The sequence below is a fragment of the Nicotiana attenuata genome, chromosome 6 (genome assembly GCF_001879085.1).
Source record: "Nicotiana attenuata strain UT chromosome 6, NIATTr2, whole genome shotgun sequence".
NCBI classification, from domain to species: domain Eukaryota; kingdom Viridiplantae; phylum Streptophyta; class Magnoliopsida; order Solanales; family Solanaceae; genus Nicotiana; species Nicotiana attenuata.
In genome coordinates this window covers 67,951,325-67,976,833 of record NC_031994.1, presented here as the reverse complement: position 1 = coordinate 67,976,833, position 25,509 = coordinate 67,951,325, and the positions used below count along the sequence as shown (strand labels likewise).

The 25,509-nt window shown below is 38.9% G+C and overlaps 3 protein-coding genes across 3 annotated transcripts; 2 read left to right on the top strand and 1 right to left on the bottom strand.

Moving 5' to 3' along the window:
* Positions 256 to 2,233, top strand: LOC109227931 (uncharacterized mitochondrial protein AtMg00810-like). The gene is made up of 2 exons (XM_019393121.1): positions 256 to 706; positions 1,986 to 2,233. Exons 1-2 carry the CDS (start codon positions 256 to 258, stop codon positions 2,231 to 2,233), a joined length of 699 nt encoding a protein of 232 aa, XP_019248666.1.
* LOC109228304 (14 kDa proline-rich protein DC2.15-like) lies at positions 14,341 to 15,164 on the top strand. Its single transcript, XM_019393456.1, has one exon. It carries the CDS (start codon positions 14,424 to 14,426, stop codon positions 14,826 to 14,828), a length of 405 nt encoding a protein of 134 aa, XP_019249001.1. The 5' UTR covers positions 14,341 to 14,423; the 3' UTR covers positions 14,829 to 15,164.
* On the bottom strand, positions 15,752 to 19,346 carry LOC109227145 (cation/H(+) antiporter 15-like). Its single transcript, XM_019392177.1, has 3 exons — positions 18,899 to 19,346; positions 17,339 to 18,334; positions 15,752 to 17,255 (listed from the first exon to the last, which is right to left on the bottom strand). The coding sequence occupies exons 1-3, from the start codon at positions 19,118 to 19,120 to the stop codon at positions 15,948 to 15,950; spliced, it is 2,526 nt and encodes an 841-aa protein (XP_019247722.1). The 5' UTR covers positions 19,121 to 19,346; the 3' UTR covers positions 15,752 to 15,947.

Below are 25,509 nucleotides of genomic sequence, written 5' to 3'. Positions count from 1 at the left end.
ATTGATCATGGATTTACAAGAGGTAAAGTAGACACTACTTTGTTTATTAAAAGATCATCAGAAGGTAATCTCATTATTCAAATTTATATTGATGATATTATCTTTCGTAGTGCTAATCCTCTTATGTGCAAGGAATTTTCCTTGAGTATGATGGGAGAACGAACGTTCTTCCTTGAACTTCAAATCCAACAATCTGAAGAAGGAACGTTCATATGTCAGACCAAATATACAAAGGAGTTGATCCAAAAATTCGGTATGAGCAATGCTAAAGCTATTGGCACACCAATGAGTCCTTCAATAAGTCTCGACAAAGACGAACAGGGAATTCCTGTTTACGAAACTAAGTATCGTGGAATGATTGGCTCACTTCTTTATCTAACTGCTAGTCGACTAGATATTATGTTTAGTGTCTATAAATGTGCCAAGATTCAGTCAGCTCCTAAGGAATCACATTTGACTGCAGTAAAAAGAATTATTCGATATCTCATTAGCACTGTCTCTCATGGACTATGGTATCCTCGTTCTAACACGTCTAATTTAGAAGGTTTTTCAAATGTTGATCTTGCAGGTGATAAGGAAGACAAAAAAAGCACAAGTGGAACATGTCAATTACTTGGCAAAGGATTGATATCTTGGAACAGTAAAAAACAACGATCAGTTGCATTATCCATGACTGAGGCTGAATACATCGCTATTGAACAATGTTGTACACAATTACTATGGATATCTCATCAACTTGGTGGCTATGAATTATCTTTTAAGCCCATACCAATTTTTTGTGATAATTCTAGTGCTATATGTCTCTCTAAAAATCATGTGCATCATTCTAGGGCAAAGCATATAGACATCAAGCATCATTCCATTAGAGATCATGTTCTTAAAGGAAACATATAACTATCTTTTGTTGGAACTACTAATCAATTAGCGGATATTTTTACTAAGCCTTTATTAGAAGAAAGATTTTGCTCTCTAAGAGAATTACTTGGCATTATTTGCATTAATCGTTAATATTAGGACCTATGTGCTATTATTTTTTTCTATATGCCTAATGTTTTATTTCTTTCTTAATTGCACCTCCGATTTCCCACTCTTTTCCTCTCTTTTCACATCAGTTGCAGAGTTCAAAGAAGGAAAACCAGTCATCACGTCTGATCAACTGACACCCTTTCCTTTTTTATACTCAACCGTCAGAAACCCTTTTTTTAATGCTGAAACTTCTTTTCAATCTCCATCGTCCCCATCGCCTAGAAACCCTTCTCAGAAGCTTTCCCCAACCAAATACTTTTCAATGGACAAACACCCCAAAAATCCCTCTGCCTAAAGTCTATGAACCCCTAGTGAGAATGTTTTATGCAAATCTTCGCTCTAGTAAGTCTGATAAGTTGGAGTCCTTAGTGTTAGGAAAGCGTATTGTTCTTGATTATGCCATCTTTGATTCAATCTTTCAGTGTAAGTGTTCTGGTTTCCCCATGCTCTTCAAAAATTCCTGGCCCGATGATTTTGAAAAATCTTTTGTTCAAGCTAAAAGGTGTATTGCTGAGTGTCCATCTAAATCTCTCCCAAACCAGTTAGGCCCTAGTGATGTTAGTTTCGAAACTCGTATTCTGGACCACATTGTTGCAACCACTCTACTTCCTTGTACTGGCTCTTTCTCCACCTTCTCTCAAGCTGTCCTCCTGGGTCATCAATTTTATGATTGAAAGTGCTGATAAACCCACTAGACTACCCTATGGCATGGCCATCACTCACATTCTGGAAGCTAATAATATTTCCTTCTCTGAATATCCCTTTATCTCTGTTTCAAAATCTTACCATTCCAGAGCTTTTGCGAGTATGGGGTATATGTGTGTGAAGGGATCATGGGTTAAGAAACAAGAAGGAGAAGTCAAGCATGCTCAAACCGATTCTAATCCAAACCTTCTGCTTCCCATCCTAGCCACAGTGATCCTGACCTTGCTGAAAAGCTTACTGCCATTGACAATCAGCTACTGCAATCAAAGATCTGCTCACTACCACTCAGTCCATTATTGGTGACATTCATGCTATCTCCAAAGAAACAGGGTCTGATATTTCCAAGATAAGAGTTGTAGTTCTCAAAGTAAGGGAAAACGATGTCAAGGCATTCAAGGATGTTCATGACAAGCTTGATGGAATGAGTGTTTCAGCCAATGCCAGCTTTGATCAACTGAAGGAGGCGATTTGCAATACTCTTACCTATTTTCTACGTCAGTAATGTGGAAGTTTAAGACAATTTTTTTTGTTGTGCTATTTTTGGACTAGATAATCAGTCCGTGGATAATTTTTCTGTTTTCTTTAGTTTTTCTATAACCTTGCAAGCATATCATGCTATAAATCATGTTTTAGTATGTAGTCTGCTTTACTATTCCCTCTTTACTGATGTCATAAAGGGGGAGAAAGGATATATGTATTTGTACATGTACATACAAGGTCGATTGAAGGGTAAGTGTAGGTAGCAGCACTGAAGGGTAAGTGCAGGTAGCAGCTCACGGCACCTCTTGATGGGAGTCATAGATCCTACAGAAGAAGTCGACTACAAGAGCATCAACAGCTATAACCAGAGAAAGTCAACTGCTCTTATTGAGGTGGAGTAAAAAATAGGGAAGTCAACTGATGTTTATACACACACACACACACACACACATATATATATATATATATTATATATATATGTATGTATATATATATATATATATATATATGTATGTATGTATATTATTTTGTCATCATCAAAAGGGGAGAGATTATTAGATCTGATTTTCATGATGAAAATAATCTATTTGTTATTTGTATAGGAACTCATGGAAAGCATTCAAGATTTAAGAAATCAATCAAAGAAGATCAAGGAAATCATCCAAGATTGAAGGAATCAATGATAGTGTCCAATACTGATGGAATCAATTAAGTCTAGACTGAAGGAATCAATCAAAAAAAGAATATCGAAGATCTTGCAAGATAATTAATCAAGTATGCTAAATCTGGAAGGACCAAGATTCAAGGAAGGATATCCGGCACTATCAAGTCATGTATAAGGGAAGTTATTAAAGCCCTCTCGTCAAGACAAAGCCGTTGCTGAATAACCTTATTCTTGGAAAGAATTAATCTCTTTCTGAGGATCAAATCTCTTGGGTTGGCAAATCTCTTCAAAAATCAAGCCTCTCTCAAAGTATTTAAACTCATCTCTGTACCTTAGCACATATACTTTGATCGAACCAAATACCCTCTCTTTGTTCTACTGCAAACAAACATTGTAGCTCCACTAGATCTGTTGTGTAACAAGTTAGAGAAGAAAGAGAGAACAACACTGGTGAGACATTGTAACAAAGAGAAACAAGTGATATAGGAACTGAGCTATCGGTGTAAATCACACCATCCACTATGTACTCGAGAAGCTTATTCACCGAAAGAGAACTCCCTTGCAACCCAAGGGGACTGGACTAGGATTCACATTGAATCCGAACTAGTATAAAATTCCACTGTCTTTAATTCCTGCATCTTAAATTCAGTCCTTACTGTTATCAAGTTATTACATCTAGTCGACTAATTAGAAAACTAGTCAACTGGTAGCGATTAATATTTAAAAATAAACAATTCCCCCCTCCCCTGTTGGGCACATGCCCATGTTGTCCAGCCAAAGGCCCAATGGCCTAATCCTATTCTCTTTTGGTTTCCAATCCTATTTGGAATTGGATTCGGTTTATTCCTATTTTGAGTGGGTTTTGGCTTTAAGAGAAAGCACCACTCATGATCTATAAATAGGAAAACCTTGGAGAATTATTCTATGCTCATTGATACAAGTCTTTGAAAGACTTAAGCACATAAGAGTGGGTTTAGAGAGAGCTTTCATCAAGAGAGAAGAGAGAAAAAAAAAGTATTTGTTTTGCTGCAGATTTTTATTCCGACCAGCCAACTTCAAATCACGTTTTCCAATTCGTTAACCGTTGGATCGGGCTGAAATTTTGACTGAGTGTTCGTAACATCTTGATCTTGGATTTGAATGGTGGAGATCGGATTTGGAGGCCCGTAGCATCTGATTTCAAGCGTCGAACAGCAGCTTCATTTTGTGGATTATACTCTTTCTTCAATTGATTAGTTGTTGCTCTTGTTGCTATTGTTGCTCCGTGTTTGGCCCTTGTTATGTAGCCAATTTGGAGAACTTTTGTAACCCTCTTATTGTTATAGTGGAGTTTTTTGGATCTTTGTGATCCCATGGTTTTTACCTTCGATTTGAAGGGTTTTCCACGTTAAAATTTGGTGTTCTTTATCTTCTTTATTTTCGGATTTGCCTCTTCCTCGACATAACAGTGGTATTAGAGCCTTGGTTATTTATCCGGGTTATTACGGAATGGAGGCGAATATGAGCAAGATGGTATGTTTAAATGGGAGAAATTATAATGTTTGGAGAAGCAAAATGAAAGACTTGTTGTTCGTGAAGAAGATGCATCTACCCGTTTTTCAGCTCATAAACCCGAGAGTATATCCGATGAAGATTGGGATTTGGAGCACCAACAAGTATGTGGATATATACGGCAATGGGTTGAAGATAATGTTCCCAACCATATTGTGAACGAGATACATGCGAGATCATTGTGGGAAAAGCTAGAGACTCTTTATGCTTCAAAAACCGGGAACAACAAATTGTTTCTGCTAAAGCAATTGATGACCTTTAAATACAAGGAAGGAAGCCCTATCCTTGATCACATAAATGATTTTCAGGGCGTCCTTGATCAGCTATCTGGAATGGGGGTTAATTTTGATGATGAGATACAAGGACTTTGGCTTCTTAATACTCTGCCAGACTCTTAGGAAACTCTTCGTGTTTCTTTGACAAATTCAGCTCCTGGAGGTAAGGTGACCATGGAATATGCCAAGAGTGGTGTGTTGAACGAGGAAGTAAGGAGAAAATCGCAGGGTTCATCCTCACAAGCAGATATCTTGGTTACAGAAGACAAGGGGAGAGATAGAACAAGAGGCTCAAGGAATAGAGGTAAAAGTAGAAGTAAGTCAAGGTCCAAATACTATAATGTTACATGCAACCACTGTGGCAAGAAAGGACACATCAAAAGGTTTTGCCGCAAGTTGAATCAAGACACTAAAGAAGGAAAGAAAGTTGAAAATAACGAGAACAATGTTGCTGTTATTGTTCAAGATGACCTCTTTTTGCTTATGATGAAAACGTCATCAATTTGGTATCCCATGAGACGAGTTGGATAGTAGATTCTGGAGCTACCTCACATGTCACACCAAGAAAAGATTTTTTCTCATCTTATACTCATGTTGATTCTGGAATGTTAAAGATGGGCAATGCCAGTGAAGTTAAGGTGTTTGGTGTTGGCACAGTTTGTTTGAAAACTAATAATGGTTCAACGTTAGTTCTTCAAGGTGTGAAGCATGCTCCAGACTTTCCTTTCAATTTGATCTCCGCAGGAAGATTAGACGATGAAGGTTACCATAATGCTCTCTTTAACGGCCAATGGAAGCTCACCAAGGGCTCATTAGTAGTGGCTCGAGGAGTCAAGTCTGGTCAATTATATGTGACACAAGGCTCTATTCTTAATGACTCAATAAATCTGGTGGAAAGTGATAGTTTGTCAGAATTGTGGCATCGAAGATTGAGTCATATGAGTGAGAGAGGGATTACGTGTTTTGGCTAAGAAAAGTTTGCTTTCTGGAGTAAAACAAGCAAAGGTGCAAAGGTGGATACATTGTTTAGCTGGCAAACAGAAAATGGTTTCCTTTCATAGCCATCCTCCCTCAAGAAAGCCCGATTTATTAGAGCTAGTACACTCTAATTTGTGTGGTCCTTTTAAAGTAAGTCAAAAAAGTGGTGCACTTTACTTTGTGACCTTTATTGATGATCATCTCGTAAGCTCTGGGTGTATCTTTTGAAATCTAAAGATCAAGCACTTGCGTGTTTAAGGAATTTCAGGCCTTAGCTGAGAGACAGACGGGGAAGAAATTAAAATGTATTCGCACTGACAATGGTGGTGAATATTGTGGTCCCTTTGATAACTATTGCAAGGAACAAGGAATTCGTCATCAGAAAACTCCGCCCAAGACGCCTCAATTGAACGGTTTGGCAGAGAGGATGAATAGAACTCTAGTTGAGAGAGTTAGATGCTTACTTTCAGAGGCTAAACTTCCAAATACATTTTGGGCGGAAGCACTAACACTGTTGCCTATGTTATCAATATGTCTCCCTGCTGTTGCTTTGGATGGTGATGTCCCAGACAGAGTTTGGTTTGCCAAAATGTTTCTTTATGATCACCTGAGAGTTTTTGGGTGTAAAGCTTGTGTGCATATTCCTAAAGATGAGAGATCGAAACTGCATTGTCAAAACTAAGCAGTGCATCTTTATCGATTATGGTCAAGATTGAGTTTGGGTATCGTTTTTATGATCCAATTGATAATAAACTTATTAGAAGTCGTGATGCAATATTCTTTGAAAGACAAACTATTGAAGATATTGACAAAGCTGAGAAGATAGATTCTCAGAGTAATGAGAAGCTTAGTTGATATTGATCCAGTTTCAATTGCTAAGGCACCTATTGCACATAAAGGAACCCAAAACAATGCATGGAGATAGTGATCAAAATCAAAATGATCATCATGGTGTAGATGTTATGGATGCTCCAGTTGATGAAGTTGTGGTTGATCAGCAACCAATTCCTGCACAGGTAACTACTACGAATGCTCCCGAAACCTCTCTTAGAAGATCTACAAGGGAGAAGCAAAAATCCATGCGCTATCCTCCTGATGAGTATGTACTTTTGACTGACATGGGAGAACCTGAGAATTATGATGAAGCCATGCAAGATAATCACAAAGATCATTGGATCGAAGCGATGGAAGATGAGATGAAGTCACTCCATGAGAATGGCACATATGAGTTAGTGAAATTGCCGAAAGGTAAGAGAGTTTTATCTAACAAATGGATATTCAAAATAAAGCAAGATAACCATACCTCTACGCCTAGATACAAGGAGAGGTTAGTTGTTAAAGGTTTTGGCCAGAAGAAGGGAGTTGACTTTGATGAAATTTTCTCCCCTGATGTGAAGATGTCTTCTATTCGTGTGGTTCTAGGCTTAGCCGCAAGTCTAGCTTTAGAGGTTGAGCAGATGGATGTCAAGACTGCTTTTCTTCATGGTGATTAGATGAGGAGATTTATATGGAGCAACCTGAGGGTTCTGTAACTAAGGGAAAAGAAAATTATGTCTGCAAATTGAAAAAGAGCCTGTATGGATTGAAACAAGCTCCAAGGCAATGGTATTTGAAGTTTGAATCTGTCATTGAAGAACAAGGGTACAAGAAAACTTCTTCAGACCACTGTGTATTCTTCCAGAAGTTCTCTGATGATGATTTTATTATTTTATTGCTTTATGTGGATGACATGCTTATTGTTGGAAAGAATAAATCCAGAATTGCAGTCCTTAAGAAGCAGTTGAGCAAATCGTTTGCGATGAAGGACTTGGGGCCAGCAAAGAAAATCTTGGGCATTCAAATCCACCGACAAGAGATAGAAATGAGTTATTTCTGTCCCAAAAGCAATACATTGAGAAGGTACTCAAGAGGTTCAATATGACAGATGCAAAAGTGTTTAGTACTCCTCTTGCTAAACACTTCAAATTGAGTATTAGTCAGAGTCCATCTACTGATGAAGAGAAAAAGGAGATGTCTCGTATTCCTTACTCTTCTGCCGTTGGTAGCTTGATGTATGCTATGGTTTGCACTAGACCAGATATTGCACATGCCGTTGGCACTGTTAGCAGATTCATTTTCAATCCTGGAAAAAACATTGGGATGCAGTAAAATGGATATTAAGGTATTTAAAAGGTACTGCAGATTTGAAGCTGTGCTTTGGCAATGGCAAGCCTGAACTTGTTTGTTACACAGACTCTGATTTAGGAGGCAATCTTGATAATTCAAGATCCACTTCCGGTTATTTGATCACTTTTGCAGGGGGAGCTGTTTCTTGGCAATCTAGACTACAGAAGTGCATAGCTCTATCCACCACAGAAGCCGAATATATTGCTGTCACAGAAGGTGCCAGAGAACTATTATGGATGAAGGAGTTTATTAATGATCTTGGCTTTGAGCAGCCACGGTACATCTTATTTTGTGATAATCAGAGTGCTATCTGTCTCACCAAGCACTCCACTTTTCATTCTAAGACCAAACATATAAATAGAAAGTATCATTGGATAAGAATGGCCGTGGAAGAGAAATTATTTGAGGTTGAGAAGATACACACTGATGAAAATTCTTCGGATATGCTAACAAAGGCGGTGGTTGCAGATAAACATGAATTTTGTAGAAAATTGGCAGGCATGAGCCTGTCAATAGTTCCTCTACTTGAAGACACATTTGGCCCCTTGGCTGGAGGGGGAGTTTGTTGTGCACATGCCCATGTTGTCCAGCGAAAGGCCCAATGGCCTAATCCTATTCTCTTTTGGTTTCCAATCTTATTTGGAATTGGATTCGGTTTATTCCTATTTTGAGTGGGTTTTGGCTTTAAGAGAAAGCACCACTCATGATCTATAAATAGGACAACCTTGGAGAATTATTCTATGCTCGTTGATACAAGTCTTTGAAAGACTTAAGCACATAAGAGTGGGTTTTGAGAGAGCTTTCATCAAGAGAGAAGAGAGAAAAAAAAGTATTTGTTTTGCTGCAGATTTTTATTCCGACCAGCCAACTTCAAATCATGTTTTCCGATTCGTTAACCGTTGGATCGGGCTGAAATTTTGACTGAGTATTCGCAACATCTTGGTCTTAGATGTGAACGGTGGAGATCGGATTTGGAGGCTTGTAGCATCTGATTTCGAGCCTCGAACAGCAGCTTCGTTTTGTGGATTATACTCTTTCTTCAATTGATTAGTTGTTGCTCTTGTTGCTATTGTTGCTCCGTGTTTGGCCCTTGTTGTGTAGCCAATTTGGAGAACTTTTGTAACCCTCTTATTGTTATAGTGGAGCTTTTTGGATCTTTGTGATCCCATGGTTTTTACCTTCGATTTGAAGGGTTTTCCACGTTAAAATTTAGTGTTCTTTATCTTCTTTATTTTCGAATTTGCCTCTTCCTCGACATAACACCCCCCCCCCCCCCCCCGTACTTTCAAAAGCCACCCAAATTGTATTTGCTGATATTAGTTACATCTATCTTCGGTTGAGGGTTTGAAAAGTACAGAAAATTCTGGTTTTATCTTGGAACAACTGATGATGAAACAGATAAGAATGTTTTTGGTTGCCAGACGCTATAAAAGATTGCAGAGGGAAGGGTGTGTAGAATAGTGCTCTGATTACTGCAGGTATTTATGAATTAGCAATGCCCCTTTAGTACGTATCATAGTGATTTCGAGGTCTTTCAATCGCCGCCTTCCCGGGTAGCCAATATGGGGCTTATCGGCTCCTCTTTCCTGCATGGTACAATTAAGAGTCGGCTATCGGGAAAGGCATATAGTTTTACCAATGTGAATATTCTGTATGATTAAGCTGGAGTGCTTTCTGATTAATACTAGCTGGTAGTATCAACCAACCCACAACCCCTTATGTGATCATCATACACATAAATGTTGCTTTTGAGTTTTTTCACCTTCATTGTCTTCTTTACTAAGTTGGCTTTGATTTGTGTTCTCTTATCATCTGTTTTTTTTCCCGGTCTGATCAGACACCAAAGGTCTACCCATATGACAACCTAAGAGTGGAACTGGGAGGAGAACCTTAAGCAAATACTATCTGGCTGCAATTAGATCAACAAATGCCCTTGTTGCATGTCTTGTCATGCATCATTAACCTTCAAGGTGCGATCTAATACATTATGTGTCTTGTCATGCATCATTAACCTTTGTTGTCTGCGTGTTTCTGCTAAATCTTTGACATCTAAAAGTTTGATATGGTTAACTTGGAAAGTCATGCAAGTAATTTGTTTAAAAAGAACGGACGCAAATTCAATGTTCTGAAACTGATTGCTGAATATCATTTCGTAATCCATTAAAGATGACTAGATAAGTGGTAACCAAAATTTTTAGCTGATTGCTATAGCAATGAACAGTGAAGGCAATTTATATGTTTATTCTCTCTTTTTGTAGGTGTAAATGTTTCGCCAATTGTCTCTGAATGCATACTCAGGCCTTTTTAATGATCTTTTGACAAATTTTTTTTAAAAAAGAAACAAGAAGATGAAAACATGTCTGTTAACCTGTTTTCAAGAAAAGCTACTGGATAGCAGACAAACTATAAAATGTACGACTTAGAAGGACTTGGCAAATGTAGATAATTGAGATGAGAGAAGCAAACATAGACTTGGACTGATTTGAAATTGCCAACCAATCCTTCTTGCACCAGCAAATTATAACAGAAAAATAAAATAAAAGAAAAACCACTTGGTTAAACTAAAATAAATACTGCATTTTCATTGAGATTTCCTCCGCAACCATATTAGGGGAGGTATCAGCTCAGGTGTAGTTGTCACTAATCACTATCCAAGCCCAATTGTCAAGGGATTATTCACTTCGGCCTGACCCATATTGGCCACTTTAAGGTCTTATGGTTTTGTCCATTGGACCTTAACCCCAATGCGCTAACAATTGAGTCAACACCTCTAAAACTCTTAGGGGTAGTTTGGTAGGATGCATTAGATAAATAATGCATGCATTAGCTTTGTGTATTAATAATACATTGCTTGGTAGATATTTTGAACCTATCAATTGGTTATACAAACATTCATATTTGGTATTATCCTATGCATAACTAATGCATAGAAAACCATGGTATTAGCAATGCAATGAGTTTTAATCCATGCATTAGCTTAGTTAAAGACAAAATTGTCCTTCAAAATCTATGTTTGATTAAAATATGCTAGTTATTATATTAATGCAAGTTTAAAATAATCCAAATAGTGAGAAATAAAATTATATCTCTAGTCAATAAATAAATACTTAGCATATATTTTTTTTTTTATAAATAAATATTTTGTTCTATATTACAATATAGGTAGACAAATCAAATAATTTTTTTTAAAACTTTTTCATATAAAAACATTTCTCATTCTTTTAAAAAGTTAGAGTGATGGACTGGTTTTGAGGGTATTTTTGTAAACAAGCAATTCTTTTAGAAATTGTGCAATGCTTTAATACATCAAACCAAACAATGGATAAGAAATATGCCAGCATAACTAATACCAGCATAACTAATGCAAGCATAACTAATACCAGCATTACTAATACATCATATTTAACATTATTCTTATGCACCCTACCAAACGACCCATTATGATGTAGGAAACTTCACAGTAACCCCTTTCGAGTTCAATTGCACGTTGTCCGTGGGCTATGACAGTTTTAGATGACTAGAAAAAAATATAAGAATATCTTTTAATTGCAATTAGAACATTATAATTGGAATTATCAGAATGGATTTCAGTACTCCAAATATTAAAATTAAAATGAAAAAAAAAATACTTGTCTCTGTTTAAGTCGAGGTATTGAAAATCAATAAATAAAAACCTGTCCTTACACATGCAGTAAGATGCACTAGTACATATCTATAGTGACAGAAGATGATAGAATATTTAGGCTTGGACACATGGTATTAATGGCAACACTAAAATCATCTCAACCACTTTCCATCCCAAGAACTGAAAACCACAAGATCCCAAAATGTCTTCCGTACTGGGCTAGAGAGGTGCAGTCGTCTTTATCAAGTCCAGAAGCATCCTTGCCACTTGGATATATGTTGGCCATACTGATGACCTTTCAATTTTGGTAAAAATGATAACTTTAGATGTTAAAGAGAGTTTAAAAGAAGCTGAAATGTTGGCAGAAGTTAGAGGAAGCTTTTCTGTTTTAAGTTAACTGAAATCAAGAACTGCAGGGAAACAAAAAGATAAAAGATCGCCAAGAAAATACCATAATTTCATAATAGGCACATGTCAACTACAGTTACATAATTACATTCCCATTTATATAATGACCAACCATTACTAAAAGTTTCTTTGTTGTTAAGTAACACCTTATAATAGTATATTGTCTAATTAATGCATAATCTTGGTTATTCCTGCGTGTCATTCTCTGCCCCTCTCTTGGAGCCATTAATGTGATAACACAAAGGTTGGGAGATCCAAGAACTTGAAGAAAATAAGTTGATGAAATGCGAAAGTAGTAAAGAAATACAAGCGGAGCAAGAAAAATAAATTAGATATGTCGAAATTCAAGGAAAGGTCCAAGAACCCCGAGATTATGTTAATCTAGATTTTGACAAAATCTTAATGACAACAAGTTGGTTATGAAACCAATTGCCTTCACTAGAGATAAGCTAATCAAGAACTAGATTCGGATCTTGACTTCTAGTTTGAATAACTTACGACAACAACTAGTAAAAGAAACTAGTCGTCTTCGAAGAATATCAAAAGAAACCAAAGATATCACAAGAAAGAAAATTATCTTACTACCTTAAGCTATGAACTAGTTAGGGTTGCAAGATAAATCTTCAAAGTAAAGTTCACAAAGGTTCAAAAGAACTCACAATAATAATATTAATCTTCAATGTCTTCTCTACAATGGAAGACAAGCCCCCTTTATATAGTAGTAAAGAAGGAGCTAGTCAAAACTTCAATAAATGAGAATTATATTCCCTAGAAGCATAGAAGACTACCCACACTAAGACCAATGTAGTCAACATAGACATAGACCAATGCAAGTCAACATAGATTAAAACAACTATTAAATATATATTCTAGAAACTATTTTTGGGCTTATTTGGGCTGCTGAAAATTCCTCTCTTTTGGGGCATATTTGGGTCTCATTCCTTCTCCTATTGGACTTTAATTTGGGCCTCAAAATAGTTGTAAGACTTGGCCCAAAGATCCTCCTTGTGCCGGAGCTCTTCTTCTATTATAAGACACTTTTTAATTGCCAATTGAAGCCCATTAAGCTTTTCTTGAAATTTCTTTGTTTGAGACCTTGTCATGTGCCTTCTTGGAGCTTCCAGAGCTTCATCCTTCTCTTTTAATGATGTTGAGCTGCCATGAATGCTATCATAATGCAACATCTTTGTTACAGTACTTTGTGTATTTGCGTTAGGTAGGTTTGCTATAAACGTATAATGCATTTCTCCATCGACCATTAACTATTGGGTTCAAGGGCTGGTATGTAAGATACAAATTGGTAGGGTATAGGAAAAGGAATTTCCATATCATTTAAGACCTTTGGATTTGAAGCTGAATTATCACAATATTTGGGATTCCCTCTGCTCCAAAATATAAGTCGTTTAATTTGGTTTAAGATAGTTGGCATTCTAAAAAATAAGAAGTCATTTGTTATTGTTCCAATTAGTGGGGTGTTAATTATATATATGAGACTTTTAAGAAGGAATATGAAGATAGTTTACTCAAATTCTCTATTAATTTGAGACTATTAAATGTTTTTTTTTTAAGGAGTGTGCAGCATCCATTTTGGACCTGAAGTACTATCATGTACTCAGAATGAGGAAGACCTGCATCAGAGTCAAACATTTCTATAACAGCATCTCTATATAACGGTCAATTCACCATAAAAGTCAAGTTTCTCTCAGAATTGATTTTTTAAATTATATTTACCGCTTTATAGCAGCTTTTTACCTATAACAGAAACAACCATATTCACACCAGAACGATAACAGCCATATAGAATCTTTAAGGTTGCTAATAATAATTCTGAAAATATGCACACAATCTTTTCTATTGAACAAAGATTCTATTTTGCATAAGACATAAGATTTCAAGATTTGCACATGATATATATCTTTTCCGTTGGACAAATGCCAAAAAATATTTATATAGAAGATTTAATTGTTAAGCTCTTAGATTGTCTTCAAGCGAAAGATATTGGATACATTTTTGCTGAAAATTTGGACACAAATCTTCGTCAATTCAAGCGTTATATCAACTACAATTACAAAGTTCTTCAATTAATCTTGAAAGAATCTATTTTCCTCAGTAACTTTAAAATGTGTGCCTTAGAGTTTAAATCTTTTATCAATCTCGATGGTTTTTAGGTCTTGAATCTTGATACAGACCCAACATATTTATATGAAAATATGGGATAGCCTTTTTTTCTTCCACAACTAAGAATAGTTACAACTAACGGAATTCACTGAGCCCCAACGTCAAGAACCATTATAGGCTAGGGTAATCTTGAATTGCATTATGCCAGCTTGTACTGATATCTTTATATATCTAATGCAATAGCCCACATGGGCCTCTCCAAAATTTTCTTGATCACTTATTTGTTACACAAAATAGCAAACAAAATAAAAATACTCGCATTTTCCATCTATAAATTCTCACTCAGTTGTTCATTTCCATCACCAAGTAATCTCTTAGCTCTAGTAATACACACATTAGCACTTGCCACATTTTCAGTTTGAATAAAATGGCCAAGGCTACTGTATCATCCATTGTCCTTCTCCTCACTTTGAACATTCTCTTCTTCACAATGGTTAGTTCCACTTACATCCCATGCCCACCAAAAACAAAGAATCACCCCCATCCCACTACCCCATCATCCAAGGGTTATAAGAAGTGCCCAAAGGACACACTAAAATTGAAGGTGTGTGCCAATTTATTGAATGACTTGGTGCATGTTGTTATTGGAAGCTCATCAAAGAGTTCATGCAGCTCTCTCATTGAGAATCTTGCTGATGTTGATGCTGCAGTTTGCCTTTGCACTGCCATTAAAGCTAAGCTCTTGGGAACTAACCTTGATGCCGCTCTTTCCCTCAGCTTATTGCTCAACAATTGTGGAAAGACTGTCCCTAAAGACTTCCAATGTGCATAAATGGCCATCCTCTATTTTCATCCGACCCCAACTTGTTTGGGACTGAGACGTAGTTGTCAGTTTGTCTTGTTTGTTTTCTTTATAAGACTTTCGTTGGAGATTTCAAGTGAAAAATACTATCAGTACTGAGTGTGTTTATGCACGGTTGCTTATTTTCTCAGGAAATATGTGGAATTATTCTAGTGCTTAGAAGTACTGAGTGTGTTTATGCATGGTTGCTTATTTTCAATGTGTTGTATCCCATATTTATTTGTAATAAGATGGTTATCTGCTCATTAAGAAAATATATTATGTTTGATCACGGGAAATCAATTATTGACAAGGTATTGATATTAAGTTGCTTTTTTTTTTTCCAGCGATGTGACATTTTCATCTGCCAATTTGTTCTTTCCTTTTTCTTTTCATCGCTTTTAAATTTTGTACCTAGAAAGAATAATAAAGTTTTAAAAACTGTTTTAAATAATTACTCATACTTCTCTTAACTTCGCCCAATATTTAACCCTCGTGAGAATACTATCAAGGTGTGGTGGGACGGTTGAGATACCTCCGCTCATAATTAGAAGTTTCGGATTTGAACCATGGGAATAGAGAACTTCCTTGTAGGGAGTGTAAGGAATAAAAATCCACATGAGAATCGATGTATACAGTAAGAGAGTTACAATTTGAATTGGAGAATGTCAAAAGCAAAAGGTGTCCCACTTAATGGTAGAAACATCAATGACTTGATTGCAAGTACAACTATACTTTAGAAATTGAGGCTCATTTGCATGCATGTGACCAACTTTAATGACCTCTCAACTACTGATAGAGGGCTAATAAAGTTAGATAAAATGTGAAGTTCATCTCTTAGATTTATGTTTATACCTTTACAACGAATGAGAATTGAGAACAAGATGGTAATTGGTAACTCCTTCGCAGAGAAGAGGAATTCAATCAGTTTCCTGAAACTTTATAATTAAGTTTTATACATAATGGATAGGCAGGATCCAATACTACCTTCCACATTCCAAGATGGCGTTTCAAAAATTCAAAAAGATGAAGAAAAAAGTAACAAAGAATCTCACTATTTTCTTGGGAAAACATTTGACAGAACAAAAACAAAAAATCCTACAAATGTTATCAGGGTTGTGTATGGAATTGAGGCTGCTGTCCTCTGATTTGTGTGCGAGGATTCATATGGCTGAAGTTAAAGTGCTCATGTAATTGCTGGCTAGGACTGTCTGGTATGAGAAGCTGATCCCCTGCCCCCATTCCTACATACTGTTGCACCACCAATACTGAAACAGCTGATGCAGAATCTGAGGATGCCAATAGATCTCCTATTGCACCTAGCTCCGGGCACTCACTCCAGTCAGTAAGTCCTGCTGTTAACGGCGATATAGTGCCTTGTCCTCTACCAACTATGAACAGGTCATGTGAGTTATCTATTGTCCTTATTGCTGCTACTGTCTCTTCTCCATGATTCACTACTCTTTCAACGTATACAACTGAATCATCATTAGCTGTTCGTGCCCTGAACTCGCTGACATAGTCCTCGTCTAGCTGTTTTTCTCTGTCGTCATCTGTTACGACTGTTAGTACTCCTGGATCATTCATACTACTCTTTCTTGAATCAGATCTTGTTGCTTCAATTGCAGATTCTCCAGGGAGGAACCGCATGACAGTGAGGTTGATCCCAGGATGTTCCCTCATTCTCAGTCCATAGGACAATGCTTCACGATCATCCGGTCCACCAAAGAATAACACGGCGACATGGTGAGATACCTGGTTTGCAGCCAGCCTTGTGGATCCACTTAGTCCTCTGTCAACAAGAATACCAACAGAACAAGGTGCATTTGCTAATACATTCTGGTTTATAGTTCGAAAAGCTGGATTTGTAACTTCCATTCCGCCATCAACTGTTTGTTGCTTGTGAAATGGGACGATTAGGAGCGCCACTCGCTTGTCCTCAGCCACGGTGCAGATATCTTCGTGCATAGTAGAGTACGGGGAGATGGCAGTGAGGGGTTGCACGGAGACGCACCCAACGTGCTGCTCAAAGTTCTCGAATGCATTGATGATGTGATCTGATTGAGCTTGAGTTCTGTTAAGTGCTGGCCTGCCGGATTTTCGCGTATTATGGACAATAAGCATGGCGGATGAACGTCCAGTGAGCTCGACAAGGTGAAGAACGTATATACCTATCGGAGATTTCTTGGTGGGATACGAGGCTTCAAGAAGATTGATAATTGTTGGAACATTTCTTGGTGTGTGGATGCAAACCAGTACCCTGAATTCGCTATCTGGCTTTGTACTTTGAACTGTTCTTCTTTTATAAGGCACAAACTTTCTTGCCGGCTTGTAAATTATAGTCACAATAGGGATGATACATGCAGTCATAAGCACAGCTACCATGACCATAATTGCAAATGATTTGTCATCAAGAACCTACAAACATGCATTTAGGTTAATGTTGCAAATAGTACTAATTAATTTCTGTGTATGGTGTGTTAAGAAGAATAAGAATGCACCTTTTGGTCTTTACCAACATTGATCACAATCATCTCAATGAGTCCTTTGGCATTCATAAGAAGACCAAGAGTAACGCCTTCATAGAATGGCATTCTATAATAGAGAGTTACAAGAACTGTTCCAGCAATCTTGCCAGCACAAGCTAGGACTATGACTAGAGCTAAAATGGCCCATGTACCAACTCCATCAATGGCATTAATCTCTGTCTTGAGGCCGCTAATGGCAAAGAAGAGAGGCAACAAAAGCCCTGAAACAAAATCCTCTAGCCTTTCAATAAGTGTTACACCAAGTGGACCATTAGGAATAACCAAGCCAAATATGAAAGCCCCAAAAATAGAATGTGTTCCAATTGCATCTGTTATAAATCCACATATCATAACTCCTGTGAGAATGAGACATATAGAGAACTCGCTGATGGATTCGCCTTCTGGAGTTCGTCTTATCATCCATCCAACTAAAGGCCTAACGATGATAATGCAGAAAACAACAAAGGCTGCACTTGACAGAATCACCCAAATAGAAGCCAAAGCCATATTATGATTCTCAGAAAAGGCAATGGCAAAAGCCAAGAGAATCCACGCGAAAATGTCATTAATAAGAGCAGCAGACATGGCTATCCTACCAATTTCAGTGTTGATAAGTTTCAGCTCAGCTAGGATTCGCGCAAGAACAGGGAATGCAGTAACAGAAAGTGCAACTCCAAGGAAGAGTATGAAAGTCCCTTGTTTTGTATCTTGTGAATTCTTATGCAACATAAAGGAGAATGAAACTCCTATAAGAAATGGCACTACCATTCCTGCTAGAGCTATAGGTATGGCTTTTTTGCCTGTTCGACGAATAACAGCAATGTCCATTTCTACTCCAACCAGAAAAAGAAAGTAAAGAAGGCCTATATTTGCCATTGTCTCAAGAACCATCACACTTCTTAGAGGAAATATTGTTTCAGCAAATTTTTTATTTCTTCCTAATACTGATGGCCCCAAAATTACACCACCCTGTCAACATTTAAAACAACATTAGTCTAGTTAATCAAACAAATGTAACAACAACCTGTTACCATCCATAGAAGCAGATTTACACATTCACGAACATCCATCAATTTTTTTTAATGAAAATGACACAAAAATGATAAAGAACAATCTTTAACTTTCGCCTAAACCAACATTATATTTTTTTTCATAAGCATCTTTAATCATCTAAGAAATTTGATCCCTTCCTTGATCTTACATGTAAAATTTTAATTAACCTACATCTTGACTCCTACATTTATAGCGCAGCCCGGTACACAAAGTACTCCGCGTTCACGCAGGGTCCGGGGAAGGGCCGTACACCAAGGGTGTGATGCAGGTAGCCTACCCTGATGCAAGAATTAGTGGCTGATTTCACAGCTCGAACTCGTGACCTATAGGTAACACGGAGACTAACTTGACTCCTCCGTTTATGCTATGTTAATTAGCCCTTATACGTAAATATGCATGCGATTTTTTCATATGAAATTATCATGACAAATGAGAACAGAAAAGGTAACAATATATGTTAGAAAACACAATGAAACTTACGAGGATCTCAGCAATAACGCGAGGTTGACGAAAAGGTTTCAAAATAAAAACGAGAATGCGAGTCATGACAACAACTAACGTCAATTGCATGATGAAGAGTGGCAATGAATAATCAAGTGGATTTTCACCCTGCCATATTCCATTGGTCGTTATCATTGTTGGAGCATAGCATACTATGTTCTCCTCCGTTTTGTTTCCAACTGTTACTACCTCACCTGCCATTTTGCCTCTCCAATATAATGTTTTCCTTAAGCTAAAGATCCCCAAAATTATAATGTCTTAGGTCGTAAACCATCAACCATCATGAACATGCATGGCTACGTGCTACGTTCGTTGGATATTTAGAAAGTTCAGCATTTAATTGCTATCTTGAATTTTTTGTCTGAAAATTAGACTCCATCAAAGAAGAAAGGAAAAGAAAAGAAAAGAAAAGAAAATCAGAATGTTTGTCAAGTACAGAGTGGAAAAAAAAAGGGAGAAAACAGAGAGAAAGTTTTTCGGTCGAATTTGGAGGAGAGATAATTGGAAACTAGGTTCCGTTTCAGCTGGTAGACTGGCTCATTTTAGCGCTACATCTTCTATGGTCCACATTTACTAGGGAGAAGTCATTTTTTGGAAAAGAAAAATTTAAAGAGTCATCTCAATTGGCTGGCTTTCATCTCTAAGAAGGTACAGGAAGTGATTTTCTTTGACCCGTTATAATTTAAGGAAGAAATGATTCTACAAAAAAATTTGTGCTTTATTTATGAGTCAATACCCTAAGATCCCCTAAAGTTATTATGTTTTTCTCAGTTTCCTACTTAAACTATTTGATGTCCGCAAAACCTCCTGAGATATATTGTCCTTCATATTAAAACCCCCTCATTGCATTCTTAGAGGTGCGTCTAGTACACACTCCTAATTATCTAAAAAACGTGTCGTGTAAAACTACGTGTGGCTATTTAACTCATTCTAAAACCCGCCTAAACTATTATTTTTTTGTCAGTTACCTACTTAAACTATCTAATGTCCCCAATACCCCCCTGAACTATACTCCCCTATATATTTGTTTACCTCGAAAATACGAGTAACAATTAAATTTGATTTGTGGTTTTGAAGATATGTGATTTAGTTCAATACCAATTAATAATCAAGAAGTGTAAAGTATAAATGAGAGATATGAATGAATCAAACAAGCGTTACTTAAGCAGTATCGACCTCGAGATAGGTTAAGAACAATAAGGCAAGAACAATAAAGCAAGAACAATAAAGCTAAAGGACAACTCTGATGAACAATGAGCGAGAAACATAGGATATTATATTCTTTGCCAATGATTAGATGATCTTTACAAATTATTGGGGTCCACTTTATATACTAGGGGAACCCTAAATAAGGTACATTTTCTTTCACAGTAAAGAGTCTTATTGGGACAGCTGTCTAACCGTCTAATACGTATTTGTACTAATCTGCTTCGGGATTTTCGCCATGATCTTAGGGACGTGGCAAGAATCTTGCTCATTCTGTTACAAATCCATAACGGCATTATTTTGGGGTTTAGCACACTCGGCTTCGATACTCATCGTACTTCGATCCTCGGGCATTACGCTCTGTCTTCAAGCTCGAGCCTGGTCCGTCGAGCTCGAACTCGACCTTGCCTGAACTCGGGTTTAAGACGACCCCTCGAGCCCGGAAAATCGATCATACCTGATTTCGACAAGTATATAGATAGTCCCCGCATTTCTTAGAGTAAGATGATAAGAAACTGTTTGATCTTCGATGTTCCGATGACTCGATCATGATGTCAATCTCGTGATGTCAGTGGCTGAAGTGATGGAGAAGTTGTTTCCGCATAGTTCCCAAGGTCATTAATTGGAGGCGGCTGATGGTCGGCTGTTTGGCTTCCCCAACACGCTTGAGTGGCTTCTATAAATAGGCCAACTTAATGGTTTTTGAAAACTTTACTTCTCCAATCACTCTTAAAATCCTTTTAACTCCTTCAACTTTTTTGAGTTCACTCTTCTCTCAATTTGCTCTTAGCACATTATCTACTCATTCTTCTCTCTTGAACTTACAAACCGCAATGGCTAAAACATATAAAATGGTCCCTCAGCAAGAAAAAGCTTCTTCATCATCGTGGTCGCCCAGAGGTAGAGCGGTGGTGCCACCTCGTCTCGAGGAGTGTATCCCCCCGCCGTGTGAACTAAATTCCGATTTTAAAATTGATAAACCTGCCTCGACACCGGGCCGATACGAGCCCATGTCCCGATACATCTTCTTGATAACCGAAGATGAGCTCGAGCAGGTGAAAGAGGACTACAGGTGGAAGAACAAAGATGTAGTGATCCCTTCCCCTGAAGAGGATATCACTACTCATAAGGTAGGGTACTTAAGCGTGTATACCTACCCATTCACGTTGGGTCCTGTATATCCAGCTCTGGGTCCCATAGACCCAGTGATTCTTGACTTTTTCCAACGATACCAGGTGACGCTTGGCCAGATCTACCCTTCATTCCCGCACATCCTCAACCCAATTAGGTATTTCTCGAGCTTGGTCGAGGGGATGCCTTTCACCCTCGACCACCTGATCAGGCTATACAGCCCTCGCTTTTATCGAGGTGGCCTGATAAAGCTGCAACGCTGATCCACGAAATCTTTTTTCTCCAACATTGATGAGGACAAGGACCGAGGATGGATGAGCCGGTTTGTCCGAATCAGGACCTCCGACCTGATTCCAGTTGAGAGGATGCCATTCCCCGAGGAATGGAAGATGAAACGTAAGTATAGGTTTATCGAAAGTGGCTTTGTATTTTGCTTTGCTTACTCTTTCTTGACCTTATCCTTTTCTCGATCTAATCCCTTCCTGATGGTGTAGTTGTTCCTTGGTTTCCTGGTGCGGTCCCAGAACTTGAAGGTTGGGTTCGGCAACTGGCCTCTACTTCTTCATACGCAGAAGGCTGCTGGCGTGACCTGGCCAAGGGTCGATGGGAGGCTAAAAACCATGGTGAGTTCTCTTGTTTGTCTACTTATGTTTCTTAGTGAAATACTCACTTCATCTTTATGTAGGCCTCGGAGACGCCGTTGCTATGCGGTTGCCCCCTCCCGGTGAAGAAGAAATTTCGAAGCCCTCCAAGGAAAGGAAAAGAAAGAGGGGGTCACCTGTAGATTCCCCGAAGCCAAAGAAAAGCAAAGCTCGGAAGCCTACGACCGATACCGTGGTCCTCTCTCCAGAAACTGCCCAACGACTTCGGGATGAGGATGAAGAGGGGGGAGGATGACGACTGCCTGTTGGTGGTTCGAAAAAGAGGAAGCACTGACGCTTAGAAGACCGCTGAAACGATGGTGGCTAATGCAGTTCATTCTCTAACTGAAGAAATCTCGGAGGGGAATTCGAGCAAAGTCCCCGAGCCATCGGGCAACAAAAAAACACCCGTCTTGGAGGTTATTTGGAGGGAGAGACCGAGGAGCCTGGTTCCGAGGCCCTCCAAAGAGAAGGGAATGTCCCTAGTGGATCACTTGGGATAATCGACGTAGATGAATCGCCTCCTGGTCTTGAGTTCTCCGAGGGGCAATTCCGAGATGCCCAGAACATGAGAACTCCCGATGTTGGAACGAGCCACGAAGGGAATGATATCTTTCGAGAATGCCTTGCAGGGGTTGAAGATGGTCCCGACCCAGATGCTTCATTTATTTTTGAAGAGGCCCAGCGGCTCTTCAAACAAGTAGGTTTCTGCCCTTAAAATTACGCCTGCGCTTTCTCCTCGTTGTTTTGAGTCTAACCTTTCCCTTTTGTGAAGGCTGTGACGCTCCATCGTGAAGTGTTTTCCAAGTCTTGAACCGAGCTTGCTCGATGTGAGGCCGAGCTCAAGAAGCTTGCGGAAGAGAGGGATGTCCTTAAGTGCCTTTATGTTAAGAAAGAGGAGGAGATCAGGGATCTCCGAGTTGAGTTGGCGAAGGCTCATCGAGAACAGACCGAGCTTATCGAAAAATTAAAATACCTTTTGAGGATTTGTTATGCATTTATCCAATTAGGTGGCTAACACTTTAACTTTGCAGGCCTATCAGAAGGGCGAGTTGGTGGAACAGCTTTGAGAGGAGCTCAAGATGAGATGCCGAAACTCTAGGATGGAGGCAATGCATGGACCGTCTTGCCTCCGAGAAAGATACTCTTCGGGAGCAGCTGACTTCAATTAAACGCTAGCTTCCAAGTGTAAAGGAGGAAAGCTTGGACCGAAATCGCAAAATCGAGGAGCTCAAAGCTAAATCCGCTGCTGAGCTTGTAAAGGCCAAATCTGATGCAGAGGCATTTGTGTCTTCGTATCAAGCTGACGCTGAAGCCGCTAACATTCGGGCACAGGAGATCTCTACTACGGCCGAAGTTAAGTTATCATGTGCTCTCGATCATGCCAGGCGGCAGTCCCGGAGAGAAACCCTCGAGGAGGTGCATGCTCGTGGCTTCGACCTCTCAGCCGATATTGAAGAAGCAAAGACTTTGGAGGAAGAGGCTGCCACTTTGCTCTCTGATGATGAGGATTCTACTAGTGGCTCCGAAAGTGGAGGAGATGAAGATGAGGTCCCCGAGGAGGAGGTTCCTGAAGTCGCTGCTCCTGAGGATGTAGCTCTAGAAGATGTGGTTCCCGGGGATGTGGCCCCCAAAGTAGATTAGGTTCTTAGCCTCTTTGTTTTTGTTTCTTTTTTGTATAAGGGCCCCTCGTGGGTATTGTAAATATTTCTTATAAATATAAAGAACCTCTTTTCTTCATCATCGATTTGAGTTGAATTTCGTTTCGTCTTTATTCGAAAAAATTCGATGTTATAACTCTATTGATCAGTCCGAATATTGGCTTGGACTCAGAATATAATAATGTGACGACCCGACCCGTCGTCTCGTGAGTTACCGCCCCGTTTCCCCCATTTTATGCTTCTTTATGCTTCATTATAAGAGTCTTGTGTGAACGAGTTGATTTGGATTGGTTTTAGAAGGAAATGCGACACTTAGTCTCTTTAAGGAAGGCTTATTTTGGAAAAGTCAACCGAACGTTGACTTATGCTTTAGGAGGCTCGAATATGGATTCTGATGATTCGGTTAGCTGCAGGGGATGATTTGTGACCTAGGAGTGTGATCGGAAGTAATTTTGGAGGTCCGGTGTAGAATTAGGCTTGAATTGGCGAAGTTAGTATTTTGGCGAATTCCGGTTGATAGGTGAGATTTTGATCCGAGGGTTGGAATGGAATTCCGAGAGTTGCAATAGCTTTGTTAGGTGATTTGGGATGTGTGCGCAAAATTTCAGGTCATTCGGAGGTGTTTCGGTTGGGTTTTTGATCAAATGCGTATTTCGCAACTTTTACAAGAACTTAGGCTTGAATCCGATGTAATTTGGTGGTTTTGGTGTTGTTTGAGGTGTTTTGATGATTGGAGCAAGTTTGAATAATGTTTTAGGATGCGTTGATGCTGTTGGTTGAGGTCCCGGGGGCCTCGCGGTGATTTCGGATGGCCAACGGAAGGTTTTTGGGACTTTGGATGCTGCAGAAAATTGCAGGTCAGTGCTGCAGAGTTTTGCTCTATGCGATCGCAGGAGAGGCTTCGCGATTGCATAGAAAGATTTTTGGGGGCTGTTCAGTTGCTCTATGCGATCGGAGGGTAGTGTTCGCGATCGCGTAGGGTCAAGAGTTCATGCAGTGCGATCGCAGGAATGCTATTGCGATCGCATAGAGGAATCTTGTGAGTTTGGATTTTTGTTCATCGCGATCGCGTGGGTGTGTCTGCGATCACGTAAGGTAAAGTGTTTGGTCATTGTGATCGCAGGGATGTTTATGCGATTGCGTAGAAGGAAGGTCAGCTGGACAGAAGGGTTTTATTAAATATTTCATCCGCGAACCAAGTCTTATTTCCACCATTTTTGAGCAACCTTGAGAGCTTTGGACGGGAATTGAAGAGGATTTCGACGGAGATTGATTGAAGGTAAGTCCTATGAACTAAAAACACGTTTTTATTGTGAATTTAGACTGAAAAACCAAGGAAATAAGGAGTTAGAATGGAGGTTAGGGCTTGAAACTTAAGAGAGTTAAAATGGGGATTTGAGGGGTCATTTGGACTCCGATTTTGGTAATCTTTATATGTATAGACTCGTGGCGAGGTAAGGAGTCCGTTGATGTTAAATTTTATAATTTTCGAGAAGTGGGCCCGGGGCTTGAGTTTTGCTAATTTCAAGATTTCAGCTATTTTTCGATTGTTTTTGCTTGGGTATTGTTCCATTGGCATATTGTGACGTATTCGTTGTGGTTTTGGTCAGATTCGACGTGCGAGGAGGTCGATTTGAGAGGCAAGGGCATAGCGAGCTAGGATTTTGGCCGGCTTGAGGTTAGTAATAGATGTAAATGCTGTGGTGAGGGTTTGAAACCCCGAATTTGCACATTGTAGTGCTATGTTGAGGTGACTTGCACGCCGGATAACGGGCGTGGGGTAGAGCACCGTCGGGGATCGTGACTTGGTCCGTCCCGCTTAATAAAATTACTACCTAATTGATTGAAGCTTAGTAGATATCTTTATAAAAATGGATTAATTATCATAATTGGGCTTCGTGCCAACTGCTTGAATCCTTCAGGGATTGTTTTTACTTGTTTTTTACCATAT

Coding starts and splice junctions, on each gene's coding strand:
- LOC109227931 (XM_019393121.1), top strand. CDS start 256: ATGAGCAATGCTAAAGCTATTGGCACACCAATGAGTCCTTCAATAAGT. Junction 707..1,985: donor CATCGCTATTGAACAATGTT/GTACACAATTAC, acceptor ATTGACAATCAG/CTACTGCAATCAAAGATCTG.
- LOC109228304 (XM_019393456.1), top strand. CDS start 14,424: ATGGCCAAGGCTACTGTATCATCCATTGTCCTTCTCCTCACTTTGAAC.
- LOC109227145 (XM_019392177.1), bottom strand. CDS start 19,120: ATGGCAGGTGAGGTAGTAACAGTTGGAAACAAAACGGAGGAGAACATA. Junction 18,335..18,898: donor GCGTTATTGCTGAGATCCTC/GTAAGTTTCATT, acceptor AAATGTTGACAG/GGTGGTGTAATTTTGGGGCC. Junction 17,256..17,338: donor ATGTTGGTAAAGACCAAAAG/GTGCATTCTTAT, acceptor GCATGTTTGTAG/GTTCTTGATGACAAATCATT.